Source organism: Ipomoea triloba, chromosome 9 (genome assembly GCF_003576645.1).
Source record: "Ipomoea triloba cultivar NCNSP0323 chromosome 9, ASM357664v1".
NCBI classification, from domain to species: domain Eukaryota; kingdom Viridiplantae; phylum Streptophyta; class Magnoliopsida; order Solanales; family Convolvulaceae; genus Ipomoea; species Ipomoea triloba.
The window spans coordinates 12,324,972-12,340,123 of record NC_044924.1 but is presented as its reverse complement, the minus strand read 5'-3'; the positions used below and the strand labels follow the sequence as shown (position 1 = coordinate 12,340,123).

The window sequence follows — 15,152 nt, the reverse complement described above, 5'->3', positions numbered from 1 at the left end:
AGTAAGCTTCATAAGTTGATTAAATAATACTCCGTACAATTGAGTGATCTAACTAAAAAGAAATCATTATTAATTTGGAGTTTGTGTTGACTTGTAGCTGCGCTAGCTCATTTTGGATGCATGACAGACAATTCCTCTTGGACCACCTTCACGTGCTTAGCAGATTTCTTGGAGTTACGTTCTATCCATCATTGCATGCATACAAATGATTAAACCACTTTGATATTATGGAATGTGATTCCTATTGACCTACACTTGTCTAAGTCAAAGATTGCATCAAACGTGGAAATAATTTTTTCACATTTTAAATTCTAAGAAAGTTCAAACTTTCATGACTAACAAACGACCTCTAATTAAGTAGATTCAATTCAAATCAGAAAAAAAAAGAAGAAAAAAAAAAGAGTTAATGTCTTTAGCTGAAAATCATACTTGTCAGGAATGGGAAGCGAAGGGAAAAGCCCGCTTGCAATGTTCAAAATTTGGGAAGAGTGCATTGTTATCCCAACCAAACAGTATCTTCCCCTAGCAGAAGGTAACTCAAATGCTTGGATATGTGCATTTGCGACATCTCAAACATCAACAAGAGGGTAGATTCCATTAGGTGCTGCATCCTTATCTGTGCGACATAACATTCATTAATTATTTTTATAGTAATGGAACAAAAATTCATCAATGTTTGACTGTAAATTTAATTTAGGGTGTGTTTGGAAACCAGGAAAATAATTTCTGGAAATTATTTTCCGGGCTTTCAATGTTTGACAAGACATGGAAAATCAAAGTCAATGGAAAATAACTTTCAGTCAAAAGAAAATAAGGGTCATTTTATGAAAATTTGGGGGAAGTCATTTTCCAGACTTGAGCAGCGTTCTTCTTGCTACAAAATTACAGCGAACCAAGAGCTTTCTTCTACCTTCTAGCAGACCATGGCCATCAGAAATCCCTTTTCCGATGAAAAACCATCCCTGATTTCTGGTCGGAAACCACTAGTTTGCGATTGGGAAGCAAACAATCTCTGATTTCCAGTCGGAAACCAGAGAGACCGGAAACCAGAGACTCTTTGGTTTCCGACCGAAACCAGAGAGTTTCTGGGTTCCAACCGGAAACTAGACTCTCTGGTTTCCGGTACCAGAGAGTCTTTGGGTTCCAGTCGGAAACCAGAGACTCTCTGGTTTCCCGTCACTAGTTTCCGACTCCAGTCGGAAACCATACTCTTTGTTTTTTTATTTATTTTTAAAATTTTTTTAAAAATAAAGTCCGTGTTTTTTTTAACACAATTTTTTCTTGTTTAAAGAGATGCCTCTTGAATTATTTGGATAAATAAAATGTTTGTGTTTAATGGATAATGATAATAATAATTGATTAGTTATTTTGAAATTTTAATAGTCATTTGTTGATTATATTCAAAATTGTTATTATCAATATTGTTATATTTAAACAAATTAATTAAAATATTTAATTATACAATTCTGTTGGAAAATGAATCAAACACATAAACACAGTTTTCTACTCTGCAGCCAAACACAAAAAATAAAAATGATTTCTGGAAAATGACTCATTTTCCAGAAAATATTTTCTAGAAATCATTTTTTTGCTTTCCAAACACACAAACACAGTTTTCTACTAAGCTCATTTTTCGATGAAATATTACTTTCTTTTACGAGATTTAGAATGACTTCGTTTGAAAAATTAAGAGTGGGTTGCAGAAGAGGGCCAATAACTAAAGCAGGATGTAAAGAAATCAAGTCAATCCCATTCTCCTCTGCATACTTCCATCCAACTTCCTCTGCAAGGACTTTAGACAGGACATACCATTGCTATAAAGGGAAAAAAAAAGTCACATAAATTAGCACAAATTGAAGTGTTTTGCTTATAATCAGGTTGTGTGAATCTCTTATCAAATATATGCATTACCTTTGTTTCTTCTGCAAATTCTTTATCTGTATACCAAGTCTCATCAACTACATCAGTATACCTAGTTTTATTTTGAAACTTGATAAAAATAGGAGTTTGTTGGAAAAGTATTTTGGGGTCTCACACGTTCCCCGTCCGTCACGAGCCCGGTTATGATTGTGATCGGGCAACTTATCTGCCTAGAACCCTGGACACGATCATGACTGGGCTCGTGATAGGGTTCCTGTAGCACCTCTATCTCCATTTCACGCTTCCTCGGAAGCTCCACTTCAAGCCCATATGCCCTCCTTTATGCTCAAAAGCTTCAAAAACACTCAAATGCCTTGCAAGTGTTTCAATATTAGTGTCCATAAGAAAATAAAACAATTAAGCACACAATTCGCCCAAAATGACTAATCAATGCAATAAACACTACTCAAACACCCTATAAAAAAAAGACACATTTGGCACTCATCACTTTGCTACATAGCCCACTATTTATACTTATCAGTACCATGGCTCATTTACTATAGCAGAACCTGAAATAATTAATTAGCATAACGCACTTCATTAAGTGGTCCCTTACTCCTTAATAATAAGTATGGTTTCTTTTAAGTGCTCGACCGTTACTTGGTCCTGAGTTCGTCAAATGGGTTATTCGGGTCGGGTACCACATTATTCCATCATATAGTTAACTCGAACTCAAGTCACAACAAAAGTAAGCAAATGAAATTATATTAATACATGTTTAGTGTTTACTCTTAATTGTTTATGAGTACACTGCAGAGCTCAACAATCACAAACATTCAACAATAATAAATCCAAAAACTAGAAGCGCAAGAAGTTTTTTTCCTTGAAACTTTCAATAGTATCCTTAAGGCTCACTTCTATAGAAGTAAAGTTGATACCCAAGCTTTTCGCCTTTTCCTGGGATACCTTAAATATAGGCAAGTCTTCTTTATATCTGCCACCAAAAGAAAATAAACTTTAATATAAAGCAAGCATATGTACATTCAGTTCAGAAAAAGCAAACTCATGATTTGAATCTTACTTCTCAGGAATAGCAAGAGAGGGATAAACCTGACCAACAATCTTTAAAACCTGAGAAGAGTGCATTGGTTCCCCAACCAAACAATATCTTCCACTAGCGGAAGGCATCTCAAATGCTTCGATATGTGCATTTGCGACGTCTCGAACATCAACATAGCAATTGAGGAGTGGAGAAGACGTCATGAAATCCTTTCCTGTGAACGTTCACCAATTCCATTAAGGCTTTATTGAGATTAACAAGAGCAATCAACAATAATAATGACAGAAAGTAAAGAGGACAACATTTATGTGGTTCGGTAATGTGCCTACTTTCAGGGGAGTGAACTATTCTTTCATTAATTGTGATGGTCATACAAAACCTAGAGATACAATCAATGTATTTATAGCCATCTACCCTTATATTATGCACCCGACCCAATCTGCTCCACTCTCATTCCTTATATGAGACAAATTCATATTCCTTATACGAGACAAACTCAACAAATCTCTACATTGACGAATATGCCGTTTAGCTAGGAGGAAAGACATACCTCAGATATACCCATCAATTGGGAAAATCATATTCATCTAAAGATTGGAAATACCCAACAAGTCCAAACACTATTTGAATTTGTCACTAGTAACTGCCTTTGTCAACATGTGCAATGCATTCTCACTTGTATGAATTTTCTGCAACAAAATCGTCACCAGAAGCAACCAACTCTCTAACCTTATGAAACCCTACATCAATATGCTTGTTTCTAGCATGATATACTTGATTTTTAGCTAAAAATATGACACTCTGACTATCACAGTGTGATTGAACTCCACCTTGCTCAATACCCAATTCCTTAATCAAACCTAAAAGCAAAAAAACCTCCTTAGCTACCTCCGTCATAACCATGTATTTTGCTTCAGTTTTGCTTCAGTTGTAGACAAAGCTACAACAGTCTGAATTGATGATCTCCTACAAGCAAGACCAACCCCAAGAGTAAAGACATACCCCATTGTATAGTNCCCCCTTAAATTGAATCATGTTCTCCTACAAGCAAGACCAACCCCAAGAGTAAAGAACATACCCCATTGTATAGTTCCCCCCTCCCCCCCACCCTTAAATTGAATCATGTGCTCCATCCAACTAAAAGTTGGTCAACGTGTGCGGTGGATTTCCAAGCCCAACACGTGGAAGTCTCTTTTTGTGGGTGACGTGGAAGTCTCTTTTTGTGGGTGACGCGGAGATTCGATCCCATGACCTTTTGCATGGCTCTGATACCAAATTGAATCATGTGCTCCATCCAACTAAAAGCCTAAGCTAATAGTTGGACTGCACATATTATATTTATGCTCACACCTTAAATATTGGAGAATCCATTTAATTGACTCCGAATGTTGCTTCTTAGGTTTAGACATGTACTTACTAACTTGGCTAACAACATGAGCTAAATCATGTCGAGTATAAACCATTGTATACATTAAGTAGCCAACTGTACTGCATAAGGAACCTTTGCCATATTTTCAATCTCACTAACTGTTTGGGAACACTGGCTAGATGAGAGTTTAAAATGATTAGCCAAAGGGTGCTAACCGATTTAGACTTACTCATCCCGAACCTGTCAAGGACCTTTTCAATATAACTTTGTTGAGTTAGCCACAACTTTCTTGCACCTCTATCATTGTGAATTTTCATGCCAAGAATGTTCTGTGCAACTCCTAAGTCTTTCATATCAAATTCCTGGCTCAACAAAGATTCCAATGCAATAATATCATTCATACTCTTAGCAACAATCAACATATCATAGTCATACAGTAATAGAAAAATAAAAGAACAATCACCAATGCTCTTAACATAGACACAACAATTATACTCACAATGTGTGTAGCCAATTTGAATCATGTAAGCATTGAACAGCTTATACCACTGTCATCGAGCCGATTTAACACATACATTGATCTCTTAAGCCTACAAACCATATACTCACCTCCGAGTTTAAGAAACCCTTCAAGTTGCTTCATAAAAATCTACTCATCTAGATGACCATGCAGAAAAGTAGTTTTCACAATCAAATACTCCAATGAAAATCCCAAATAGCTACCAAAAAGCAAGTACTAACTTAATAGAAGTATGTCTAACAACATGAGAGAAAACCTCATCATAATATATCCCCTTCTGTTGAGAAAACCCCTTCGTAACTAACCGAGCCTTGAATCTTTCCCATTCTTTTTATACTATTGGTCGCTTCTTCCTATAGACACACTTACACCCTATCGCGTTATTGTCTTGAGGAAGCTAACTAGCTCCCAAGTATGATTCTAATGTAAAGACTCTATCTCCTCAATCATACTTGCCATCCATTTATCTTTCTCCTAACTAGAAACAACCTCTTGAAAAGTAATTAACTTATCATTATTAGCAACAAAAATTGCAAAAGGGACCATATCCTCAAACCCATGCCTGCTAGGTGGTTTGACATTGGTGCGACTTAGTCTATCTCGATCTGGCCAAACAATATTCTTGTAAATTTTTTGATCTCGAACGTGCTACAAATGTGGAATCTGCAACTTCTTGAGTCTCAACCGTAGGTGGATTATCCGTTCACTTATTCAAAGGAACTCGATTTATATCAAATTTTACTATGCTAGAACCATCAAATAACATGCTATGTTCACTACTTCTGTCCAAAAACACTTAGAGAGCACAACATTCAATTTGAGACACCTTGTTCTCTCAACAATGGTCCTACTAAGCCGTTTAACAAAATCATTCTATTGTGGTGTCTTACGCACTGTATAGTGTTTTTGAATTCCATGTTCTGCACAGAATTTCTGGAATTCTTTCTTAGTATATATTATGTACTAAAGTACTTGATTTTTCTGTCCGTCTGGTTCTTAACCTCAGTCTTCCACATCTTGAATTTCTCAAACACTTCAAATTTATGTTTCAAAAAATATACCCAGACTTTCCTAGAAAAATTGTTAGTAAACGTAATATAATACCGAGAGCCATCCATAGAAGGATCCCTAGTAGATCCCCAAACATTAGAATGCACATAATCTAAAATCTCTTCAGTTTTAGGCTTCCCAGTTGAATATTGAAATAGATTCTTGATTGTTTCCCCAGGAGACAGAACTCGCAGAAATCTAGCTTACAATATTTAACTCATTTTAACATATTCCTTTTATGCAATTCAGACAAACCACGTTCACCTACATGACTCGAACACAAATGCCACAACCTAATAGTATCATCACTACTAGACTCAAAAGAATGTGTTCTACCTACAACAGTACTACACAACAACCTATAAATGTTCCCCGTGGTCTTTTTTCCTTTCATCATAGTTAGAGCACCCTTACTGATTTTAATGGTTCACTATCGCTTTCAAACTTATGAATAAAACCATTAGCATGCAAACTGCAAAGAGAAATTAGGTTCTTTACTAATTTTGGTATATGTCATGACAGTACCATCATACATCTGGATGTTAACATCACCAATACCTAAAATATTATGACATTTATCATTACCCAAAAAATTGAACCGAAAATACGTGGTATATAGGTTGTGAACCACTCCTTGTTAGGTGTAATATGATAAGAGCATCCTGAGTCTAGAGAATCCAAGCATCTGACAACTAACTCGATGAAACTACTAGAACATCACCTTCACTATAATATGAGTCATTTACGTGTACCACGTTCGCATCCTCTTGCTGCTTCTTCAACTTTTGGCAATCTCTTTTCATGTGTCCAATCTCCTTACACTTGTAGCACAAAATTTTCTTACTATTTTTGGACTTAGACCTAGAGTTTCTCTTCCTCAGAATTATACTTCACTGGCTTCCTTCCACGATCATGACTTTCCTTAGCACACAAACTATCACCAACAGAACGCTCCCTTGCATTCTGATGTGTTAATTATGAGCTAGCAGGGTTGCAGAGATTTTATTGAATTTAATTGTGATTTTCTCGTATATGTAAGAGTAGTCATCAAGTGTTCGAAGGAAAGAGGTAGTGAACATAGCAAGATCATTGCCTTATCTTCATCTTCAATCTTGACATCAAGCCTAGCAAAATCTGAGATTATATGTGCACCAAGTCTAAACCCTTCTGTATCTTAAGCTCATAAAGCCTTTGCTTTAGATACAATTTGTTTGTTAGAGATTTTTTCATGAACTAAATCTCCAATTTATCCCAAATATCTTTTGGAGTTACCAAGACCATAACGTGATACACGATTTCATCCGTGAGGCATAACTGAATCGTTCCTACCCCCCCCCCCCCTCATCAGCTCTTGCTAGATTAGTTGGTTTTTCTGCCAACAAGGTTTTTAGAAGGCCCTACTGTGCCAACAAATCCTTAACCCTAGATAGCCATAACCCGAAATTCTTCGAATATCGCACTTGAACTGACCTTCTCAACAGTGCTCTTATACCAATTTGTTGAGATTAACAAGAACAAACAATAATAATAATGACATCAAGTAAGGAAAACCATATTTACATCGTTCGGCAGTGTACATACCTTAATGGAAGTGAAACTATTTTTTTATTAATTGTGATGGTGATACAACACTTAGAGATACAATCAATATATTTATAGGCATCTACCCTTTTAATATAGATCCGACTCAATCTGCTCCACTTATATTCCTAATATGAGATAAACTCAATAGGCTCATAACAATGTTATCATATCATCAACATAAGTCATAATGTTCAGTTTTTGAGAGATCTTACCTTCTTTTATGAGTTTCAGAATCACCTCACTTGAAAAATTAATAATTGGTTGTAAAAGAGGGCCAATAACAAGGCTAGGATGCAGTGAAACCATGTCAATACTATTTTCCCCAGCATATTTCCATGCTGCTTCCTCGGCAAGGACTTTAGACAAGACATACCATTGCTACAAAGATATATATATATATATATATATATATATAAACAAAAAAACTCACTTAAATTAGCATAAAGGTGCTTGATTTGTAATAGGGATATGACTCAACAATAATGTGTTGTATCCAATCATAAATAGATTAACGTGACATAAGATAAGACAATGAAAAGTTGTATACATATATATATACATATATACATATATATATATACATATATACATATATATATATACATATATACATATAAACACAAACATGTCGGCAGAATTAGGCAATGTTGCAGCAGCCATAATTAGGCAAATATCAACTTTGAACAAGAATGTTAGGTAGCCAAACTTTGTTGAACAAAATATTTATTGTTTGGTCCTTACATTTTAGGCTAATTACAAAATGACCCCAAATCTACAACTATAAATAGGGAGGTCATTTGTCATTCTAGTCATCCCAAATCATTCTATTCTTCCCTCATATACTAGAGATATTAGAGAGTTTGTTAAGTGTATTTCTCCTTCCTAGCAAGAGAGAATTATCCTTGTTTTCTCCTTGTTAGTTAGAGAGTGGTTGTAACTCCTATTTTCTCATAGTGAAATTCTTCTACCCTTGCCCGTGGTTTTTACCCTAATTTGTTTAGGGGTTTTCCACGTAAAATCTGTGCCTCATTTATTTTTCTTTCTCAAATTATTGTTGCAATCTGATCTATCCCACTTCCGCGGGCGCAACAATTGGTATCAGAGCCTTCAGATATATTGTTCAGAATTTGTTTCAAGAACAATATGGCAGCGAAATTTGAGATTGAAAAATTCAATGGGAAAAATTTCTCATTGTGGAAATTGAAGGTGAAGGCTATCCTGAGGAAAGACAACTATCTAGCGGCTATCAGTGAAAGGCTGGTGGATTTTACTGATGACAAAAAATGGAGCGAGATGAACGAGGATGCTATGGCGGATCTATACCTATCAATAGCAGATGGAGTATTGTCAAGCATCGAGGAGAAGAAGACGGCCAAGTCACTGCACAACAAAATTTTCCTTAAGAGGAAATTATATACTCTTCGTATGTCAGAATCTACTTCAGTGACGGAACACTTAAATACGCTGAATACTCTATTTTCCCAGCTTACATCTCTAAGCTGTAAAATAGAGCCACAGGAGCGTGCGGAATTTCTACTTCACAGTCTACCTGATTCGTATGATCAACTCATCATCAACTTAACAAACAACATCCTTACAGACTATCTAGTCTTCGATGATGTTGCAGCTGCGGTTCTTGAAGAAGAAAGTCGGCGCAAGAACAAGGAAGACAGACAAGTCAATCTGCAACAAGCAGAGGCGTTAACGGTGATGAGAGGAAGGTCAACAGAACGTGGCCAAAGCAGTGGTCGTGGTAGATCAAAATCAAGTAAGAAGAATTTAAAGTGTTACAATTGTGGAAAGAAGGGTCACCTGAAGAAAGATTGTTGGAATTTACCTCAAAATTCCAATCCTCAAGGAAATGTTGCAAGTACCTCAGATGATGGAAGTGCTCTTTGTTGCGAAGCACCAATAGCCAGGGAAGGCAGAAAAAGGTTCGCGGATATATGGCTTATAGACTCGGGAGCCACATATCACATGACCTCAAGGAGAGAATGGTTCCATCATTATGAACCAATCTCAGGAGGATCTGTGTACAGCTGCGACGATCATGCCTTGGAGATTATCGGCATTGGAACCATCAAGCTGAAGATGTACGATGGAACAGTCCAAACTGTTCAGGATGTGCGGCACGTGAAGGGCCTGAAGAAAAATCTATTATCCTATGGAATATTGGATAATAGTGCAACCAAGATTGAAACACAGAAAGGAGTCATGAAGATTTTCCAAGGAGCGCTTGTGGTGATGAAAGGGGAGAAGATAGCTGCAAATCTATACATGCTGAAGGGAGAGACTTTGCAAGAAGCAGAGGCATCGGTTGCCACATGTAGTCTAGACTCTACGCTGCTATGGCATCAGAAACTTGGGCACATGTCAGAACAAGGAATGAAGATTCTTGTGGAGCAAAAGCTACTTCCGGGGTTAACAAAGGTATCACTTCCTTTGTGTGAGCATTGTATAACAAGTAAGCAACATCGTCTTAAATTCAGCACATCAAATTCTAGAGGCAAGGCTGTTCTAGAATTGGTTCACTCTGATGTGTGGCAAGCACCGGTTCCATCCCTAGGAGGGGCAAAGTATTTTGTCTCATTCATCGACGATTACTCTAGGAGATGCTGGGTGTACCCTATCAAGAGAAAGTCAGATGTGTTTGCGACTTTCAAAGCCTTCAAAGCACGGGTGGAACTTGATTCCGGGAAGAAGATCAAGTGTTTCAGGACAGATAATGGAGGGGAATATACAAGTGAGGAATTTGATGACTTCTGCAAGAAGGAAGGCATCAAAAGGCAGTTCACGGTGGCATACACTCCTCAACAAAATGGAGTGGCAGAGCGGATGAACAGAACCTTGCTGGAAAGGACAAGAGCAATGTTGAGGGCTGCGGGCTTAGAAAAATCATTCTGGGCAGAAGCAGTCAATACCGCCTGTTATTTGGTGAATCGAGCTCCATCAACTGCAATCGAGCTGAAGACACCAATGGAGATGTGGACTGGTAAGCCTGTTGATTATTCAAACCTCCATATATTTGGAAACATTGTGTATGCAATGTACAATGCCCAGGAAATTACAAAGTTGGATCCGAAGTCCAGGAAATGTAGATTCTTGGGGTATGCTGATGGAGTAAAGGGGTATCGCTTGTGGGATCCCACTGCCCACAAAGTTGTCATCAGCAGGGATGTTATCTTTGTAGAGGACAGGCTACAAAGAGGAGAAGTTGATGATAGCACGGAAAAAGAAAAGCCAGAAACTACTCAGATACAGGTAGAGGAGGAATTTGAACAAGATTCTTCTGAAGCAGAACCGGCGCACGAGGAACCAGAACCAGAACGCTCTGGAACTCCAACAACTCGTCAATCAGACCGTGAAAGAAGACGTCCCACTTGGCACTCAGATTATGTTATGGAAGGGAATGTTGCATACTGCCTTCTAACAGAGGATGGTGAGCCATCAACCTTTCAGGAGGCGATAAACAGCTCAGATGTTTCTCAATGGACGGCAGCAATGCAGGAAGAAATAGAAGCTCTCCATAAAAATAATACATGGGAACTTGTGCCACTACCACAAGGAAGGAAGCCAATTGGTAACAAATGGGTCTTCAAAATCAAAAGGAATGGTGACGATCAAGTGGAGCGGTATCGTGCAAGACTGGTGGTGAAGGGATATGCTCAGAACGAAGGTATTGATTTCAATGAAATATTTTCACCTGTGGTTCGACTAACAACAGTTCGTGTAGTTTTGGTGATGTGTGCTACATTCAACTTACATCTAGAGCAGCTAGATGTGAAAACGGCTTTTCTTCATGGAGATCTTGAAGAAGAGATATATATGCTCCAGCCTGAAGGATTTGAAGACAAAGAGAATCAGAACTTGGTTTGCAGGTTGAACAAATCTCTATACGGTTTAAAGCAGGCGCCAAGGTGTTGGTATANTACGGTTTAAAGCAGGCGCCAAGGTGTTGGTATAAGAGATTTGATTCCTTCATCATGTGCCTTGGATACAACAGACTGAATGCAGACCCTTGTGCATATTTCAAGAGGTTTGGAAAAGATAACTTTGTTATATTGCTGTTGTATGTAGATGACATGTTGGTCGCAGGCCCCAACAAAGATCATATTGATGAATTGAAGGCACAACTGGCTAGGGAATTCGAAATGAAGGACTTGGGACCAGCAAACAAGATTCTAGGGATGCAAATTCACCGAGACAGAGGTAATAGGAAGATTTGGCTTTCTCAAAAGAATTATTTAAAGAAAATCTTGTCACGTTTCAGCATGCAAGATTGTAAGCCAATTTCTACCCCTCTTCCTATTAATCTCAAAGTATCCTCAAGTATGAGTCCTAGCAATGAAGAAGGGAGGATGGAGATGTCTCGAGTACCGTATGCATCAGCGGTGGGGAGTCTAATGTTCGCTATGATATGTACAAGACCAGACATTGCGCAAGCAGTGGGAGTAGTTAGTCGGTACATGGCGAATCCAGGCAGAGAGCATTGGAACTGTGTAAAGAGGGTCCTAAGATACATCAAGGGGACCTCAAATGTTGCATTATGTTATGGAGGATCAGACTTTCTTATCAACGGGTATGTGGATTCTGACTATGCAGGGGATTTGGATAAAAGTAAATCTACGACAGGATATGTGTTCAAAGTTGCTGGTGGAGCTGTAAGCTGGGTTTCAAAACTGCAAGCAGTTGTGGCTATGTCAACAACAGAAGCAGAATACGTAGCAGCTACACAAGCCAGTAAGGAAGCAATTTGGTTGACAATGCTATTGGAGGAGCTCGGGCACAAACAAGAGTTTGTCTCTTTGTTTTGTGACAGTCAGAGTGCCTTGCATCTAGCAAGGAATCCTGCATTTCATTCAAGGACGAAACACATACGAGTGCAGTACCATTTCATCCGAGAGAAGGTGGAAGAAGGGACAGTAGATTTGCAGAAAATCCATACCACGGACAACGTAGCAGATTTCCTAACAAAGGTAATCAATGTTGATAAGTTTACTTGGTGTCGATCTTCCTGTGGCCTGATAGAGACGTAAGCGGCATGGAAAGTGCAAGGTAGAAAGAATGGTGTGAAGATATGATTGTTACAATCTAATCTTCAAGTGGGAGATTGTCGGCAGAATTAGGCAATGTTGCAGCAGCTATAATTAGGCAAATATCAACTTTGAACAAGAATGTTAGGTAGCCAAACTTTGTTGAACAAAATATTTATTGTTTGGTCCTTACATTTTAGGCTAATTACAAAATGACCCCAAATCTACAACTATAAATAGGGAGGTCATTTGTCATTCTAGTCATCCCAAATCATTCTATTCTTCCCTCATATACTAGAGATATTAGAGAGTTTGTTAAGTGTATTTCTCCTTCCTAGCAAGAGAGAATTATCCTTGTTTTCTCCTTGTTAGTTAGAGAGTGGTTGTAACTCCTATTTTCTCATAGTGAAATTCTTCTACCTTTGCCCGTGGTTTTTACCCTAATTTGTTTAGGGGTTTTCCACGTAAAATCTGTGCCTCATTTATTTTTCTTTCTCAAATTATTATTGCAATCTGATCTATCCCACTTCCGCGGGCGCAACAAAACACACCTTTGTTTCCTCTGCAAATTCTTTATCAGAAAACCAAGTCTCATCGATTACATCAGTTGGACTTATAGGATTTGATTTGTACATAACAGCCGCCGTTGAGGACGTTACCACTACCCTCTTCACCGAAGGTGTTCTCCCACATGATCCAAGAACATTTAGTGTCCCCTTTACTGCAGGATCCACTAGTTCTACCTAAAATATATATAGGAACAAATTAAAGATCTTAAAAGAGGAAGAAGATATACAACATTGAAATGTGGGAAAAATGGGTGGTCGTGAGTGAAAGAGGTGATTATGATTGGAGAAAAAAAAAATGGCTGGTTTCCTTAAACAAAGAAAAGGGTACGTATTAACATAAGAAAAACGTAAAGGTTAACCTTAGTTGCAGATGGTGAAAAAGAAACAGGTGATGCTGTGTGGAAAACACCTTCACACCCATTAATTGCAGGGTCAAAAGAGTTTTTCTCAAGTAAGTCGGCTTCAAACAAATGCAGTCTTTCCTTGGCACCATCTAATGCAAGAAGATGTGACACCTTATTTGGATCCTCTGCAACAATTATATATACCTATCAATGATATTTTCCAGTAATAAAATGTGAACTCACAATTGCATTGGAAGAGAGAGAGGACTGACTGAGGCTGCGAACGGTGGCGTGGACGGTGTAACCACGGTGGAGCAAATGCTTGACGAGCCAAGAAGCTATGAAGCCGGAAGCACCGGTCACGCATACCACCTTCCCCTCGCCGCTCATCCTCTTCTTTTTTAGATTACAAGTTGCCCAATCTAGCAGGTCTGTCAACTTATATATTCATATGCACACTACATCATACAAACTAAATGATTGATTAGTAAAGTGGACGAAATATATATGGATCAGGTACACCTTGTATTTAGGATATTGATCCAAAATGACATGATTATTTGTCTATAAATAAACCAAATACATATAATATGTTAATTCTAATATACATACCTACATAGGGGCCATTCAAGTGAGAACGAGGGTCAAGGAGAGGAATAAGAACCATTTATAGCCGTCCATTTGTCCAGATCTAACGGATCAGATGTAATTTTTAAAATACGCGGTGACATTTTTGTAAATTAAATAACTTAAAGTTTGGGTGCAAATAACATGTGTTAAAAGTATAAGTAACTGGTGCAAGTGTGTAAGTAAAATCATTTAAAAGTGCAACCATTTTCACTTAATAGTGCAAGTAATTTACCTATTCACATTGGTGCACCTAATGATAACGTTATGTACACTTAATATTGTTGCTCGATGTATATTATATTGTTGCACATTGCACTTGCAATACATTTTACTTGCACTTAGGTGCATTCTATGAAATTGTTACTTGCACTTTTAACACAATTTACTTGCACTTCAAAGTTCAAATTATTTACATAAATGTCACAATATTTTTATTTTTAAATAAAAGTCTTTCTGATCCGTTAGATCTGGATAGATGGACGGCTACGATGGGCTCTTATTCCTCTCATGGGAATATGGTTCTCATCGCAGCCGTCCATCTTGATAGATATAATGGATTAGAAACACTGTTTTATTTTTTAAACGCAGTAGCATTTTTGTAAATAATTGAACTTTAATTTGAAGTGCAAATAAATTGGGTTAAAAGTGCAAATAACAGTTTCATAGAGTGCACCTAAGTGAAAAATAAAATGTTTTAAAAGTGCAACAAATAATGTACACCGAGCAACAATATTAAATGTACCTAACGTTATTATTAGTTGCACAAAACGTTATCATTATGTATACCAATGTGAAAGACGTTATCAATCATTAAGTGCACCAATGTGAAAAGCTAAATTACTTGCAGTATTAAGTGTAAATGGTTGCACTTTTAAGTGATTTTTTTAATTTACACATTGTACTTGCACACGTGCATCTGTTACTTGCACTTTTAAAACATGTTACTTTTACACAAAATTCTAGTTATTTACAAAAGTGTCATCGCATTTATTTTAAATTAAATTTAATGTGTTAAACTTTTTAAATGGACGACTCAGATTAGTTCATATATATATATATATATATATATATATATATATATATATATATATATATATATATATATATATATATATATATATATATATATATAT

General features: G+C 37.2%; 1 protein-coding gene across 2 annotated transcripts; it reads right to left on the bottom strand.

Moving 5' to 3' along the window:
- Positions 1-2,641: 2,641 nt before the first annotated feature.
- LOC116030090 (cinnamoyl-CoA reductase 1-like) lies at positions 2,642-13,875 on the bottom strand. 2 transcript variants are annotated; one of them, XM_031272216.1, is made up of 6 exons: positions 13,662-13,875; positions 13,405-13,574; positions 13,028-13,219; positions 7,656-7,821; positions 2,942-3,134; positions 2,642-2,854 (listed from the first exon to the last, which is right to left on the bottom strand). In XM_031272216.1, exons 1-6 carry the CDS (start codon positions 13,777-13,779, stop codon positions 2,719-2,721), a joined length of 975 nt encoding a protein of 324 aa, XP_031128076.1. In that variant the 5' UTR covers positions 13,780-13,875; the 3' UTR covers positions 2,642-2,718. The 2 variants fall into 2 exon arrangements, with proteins under 2 accessions (XP_031128076.1, XP_031128077.1); XM_031272217.1 differs by having other exon boundaries at positions 2,736-2,854; positions 2,971-3,134.
- Between the last annotated feature and the right edge of the window lie 1,277 nt (positions 13,876-15,152).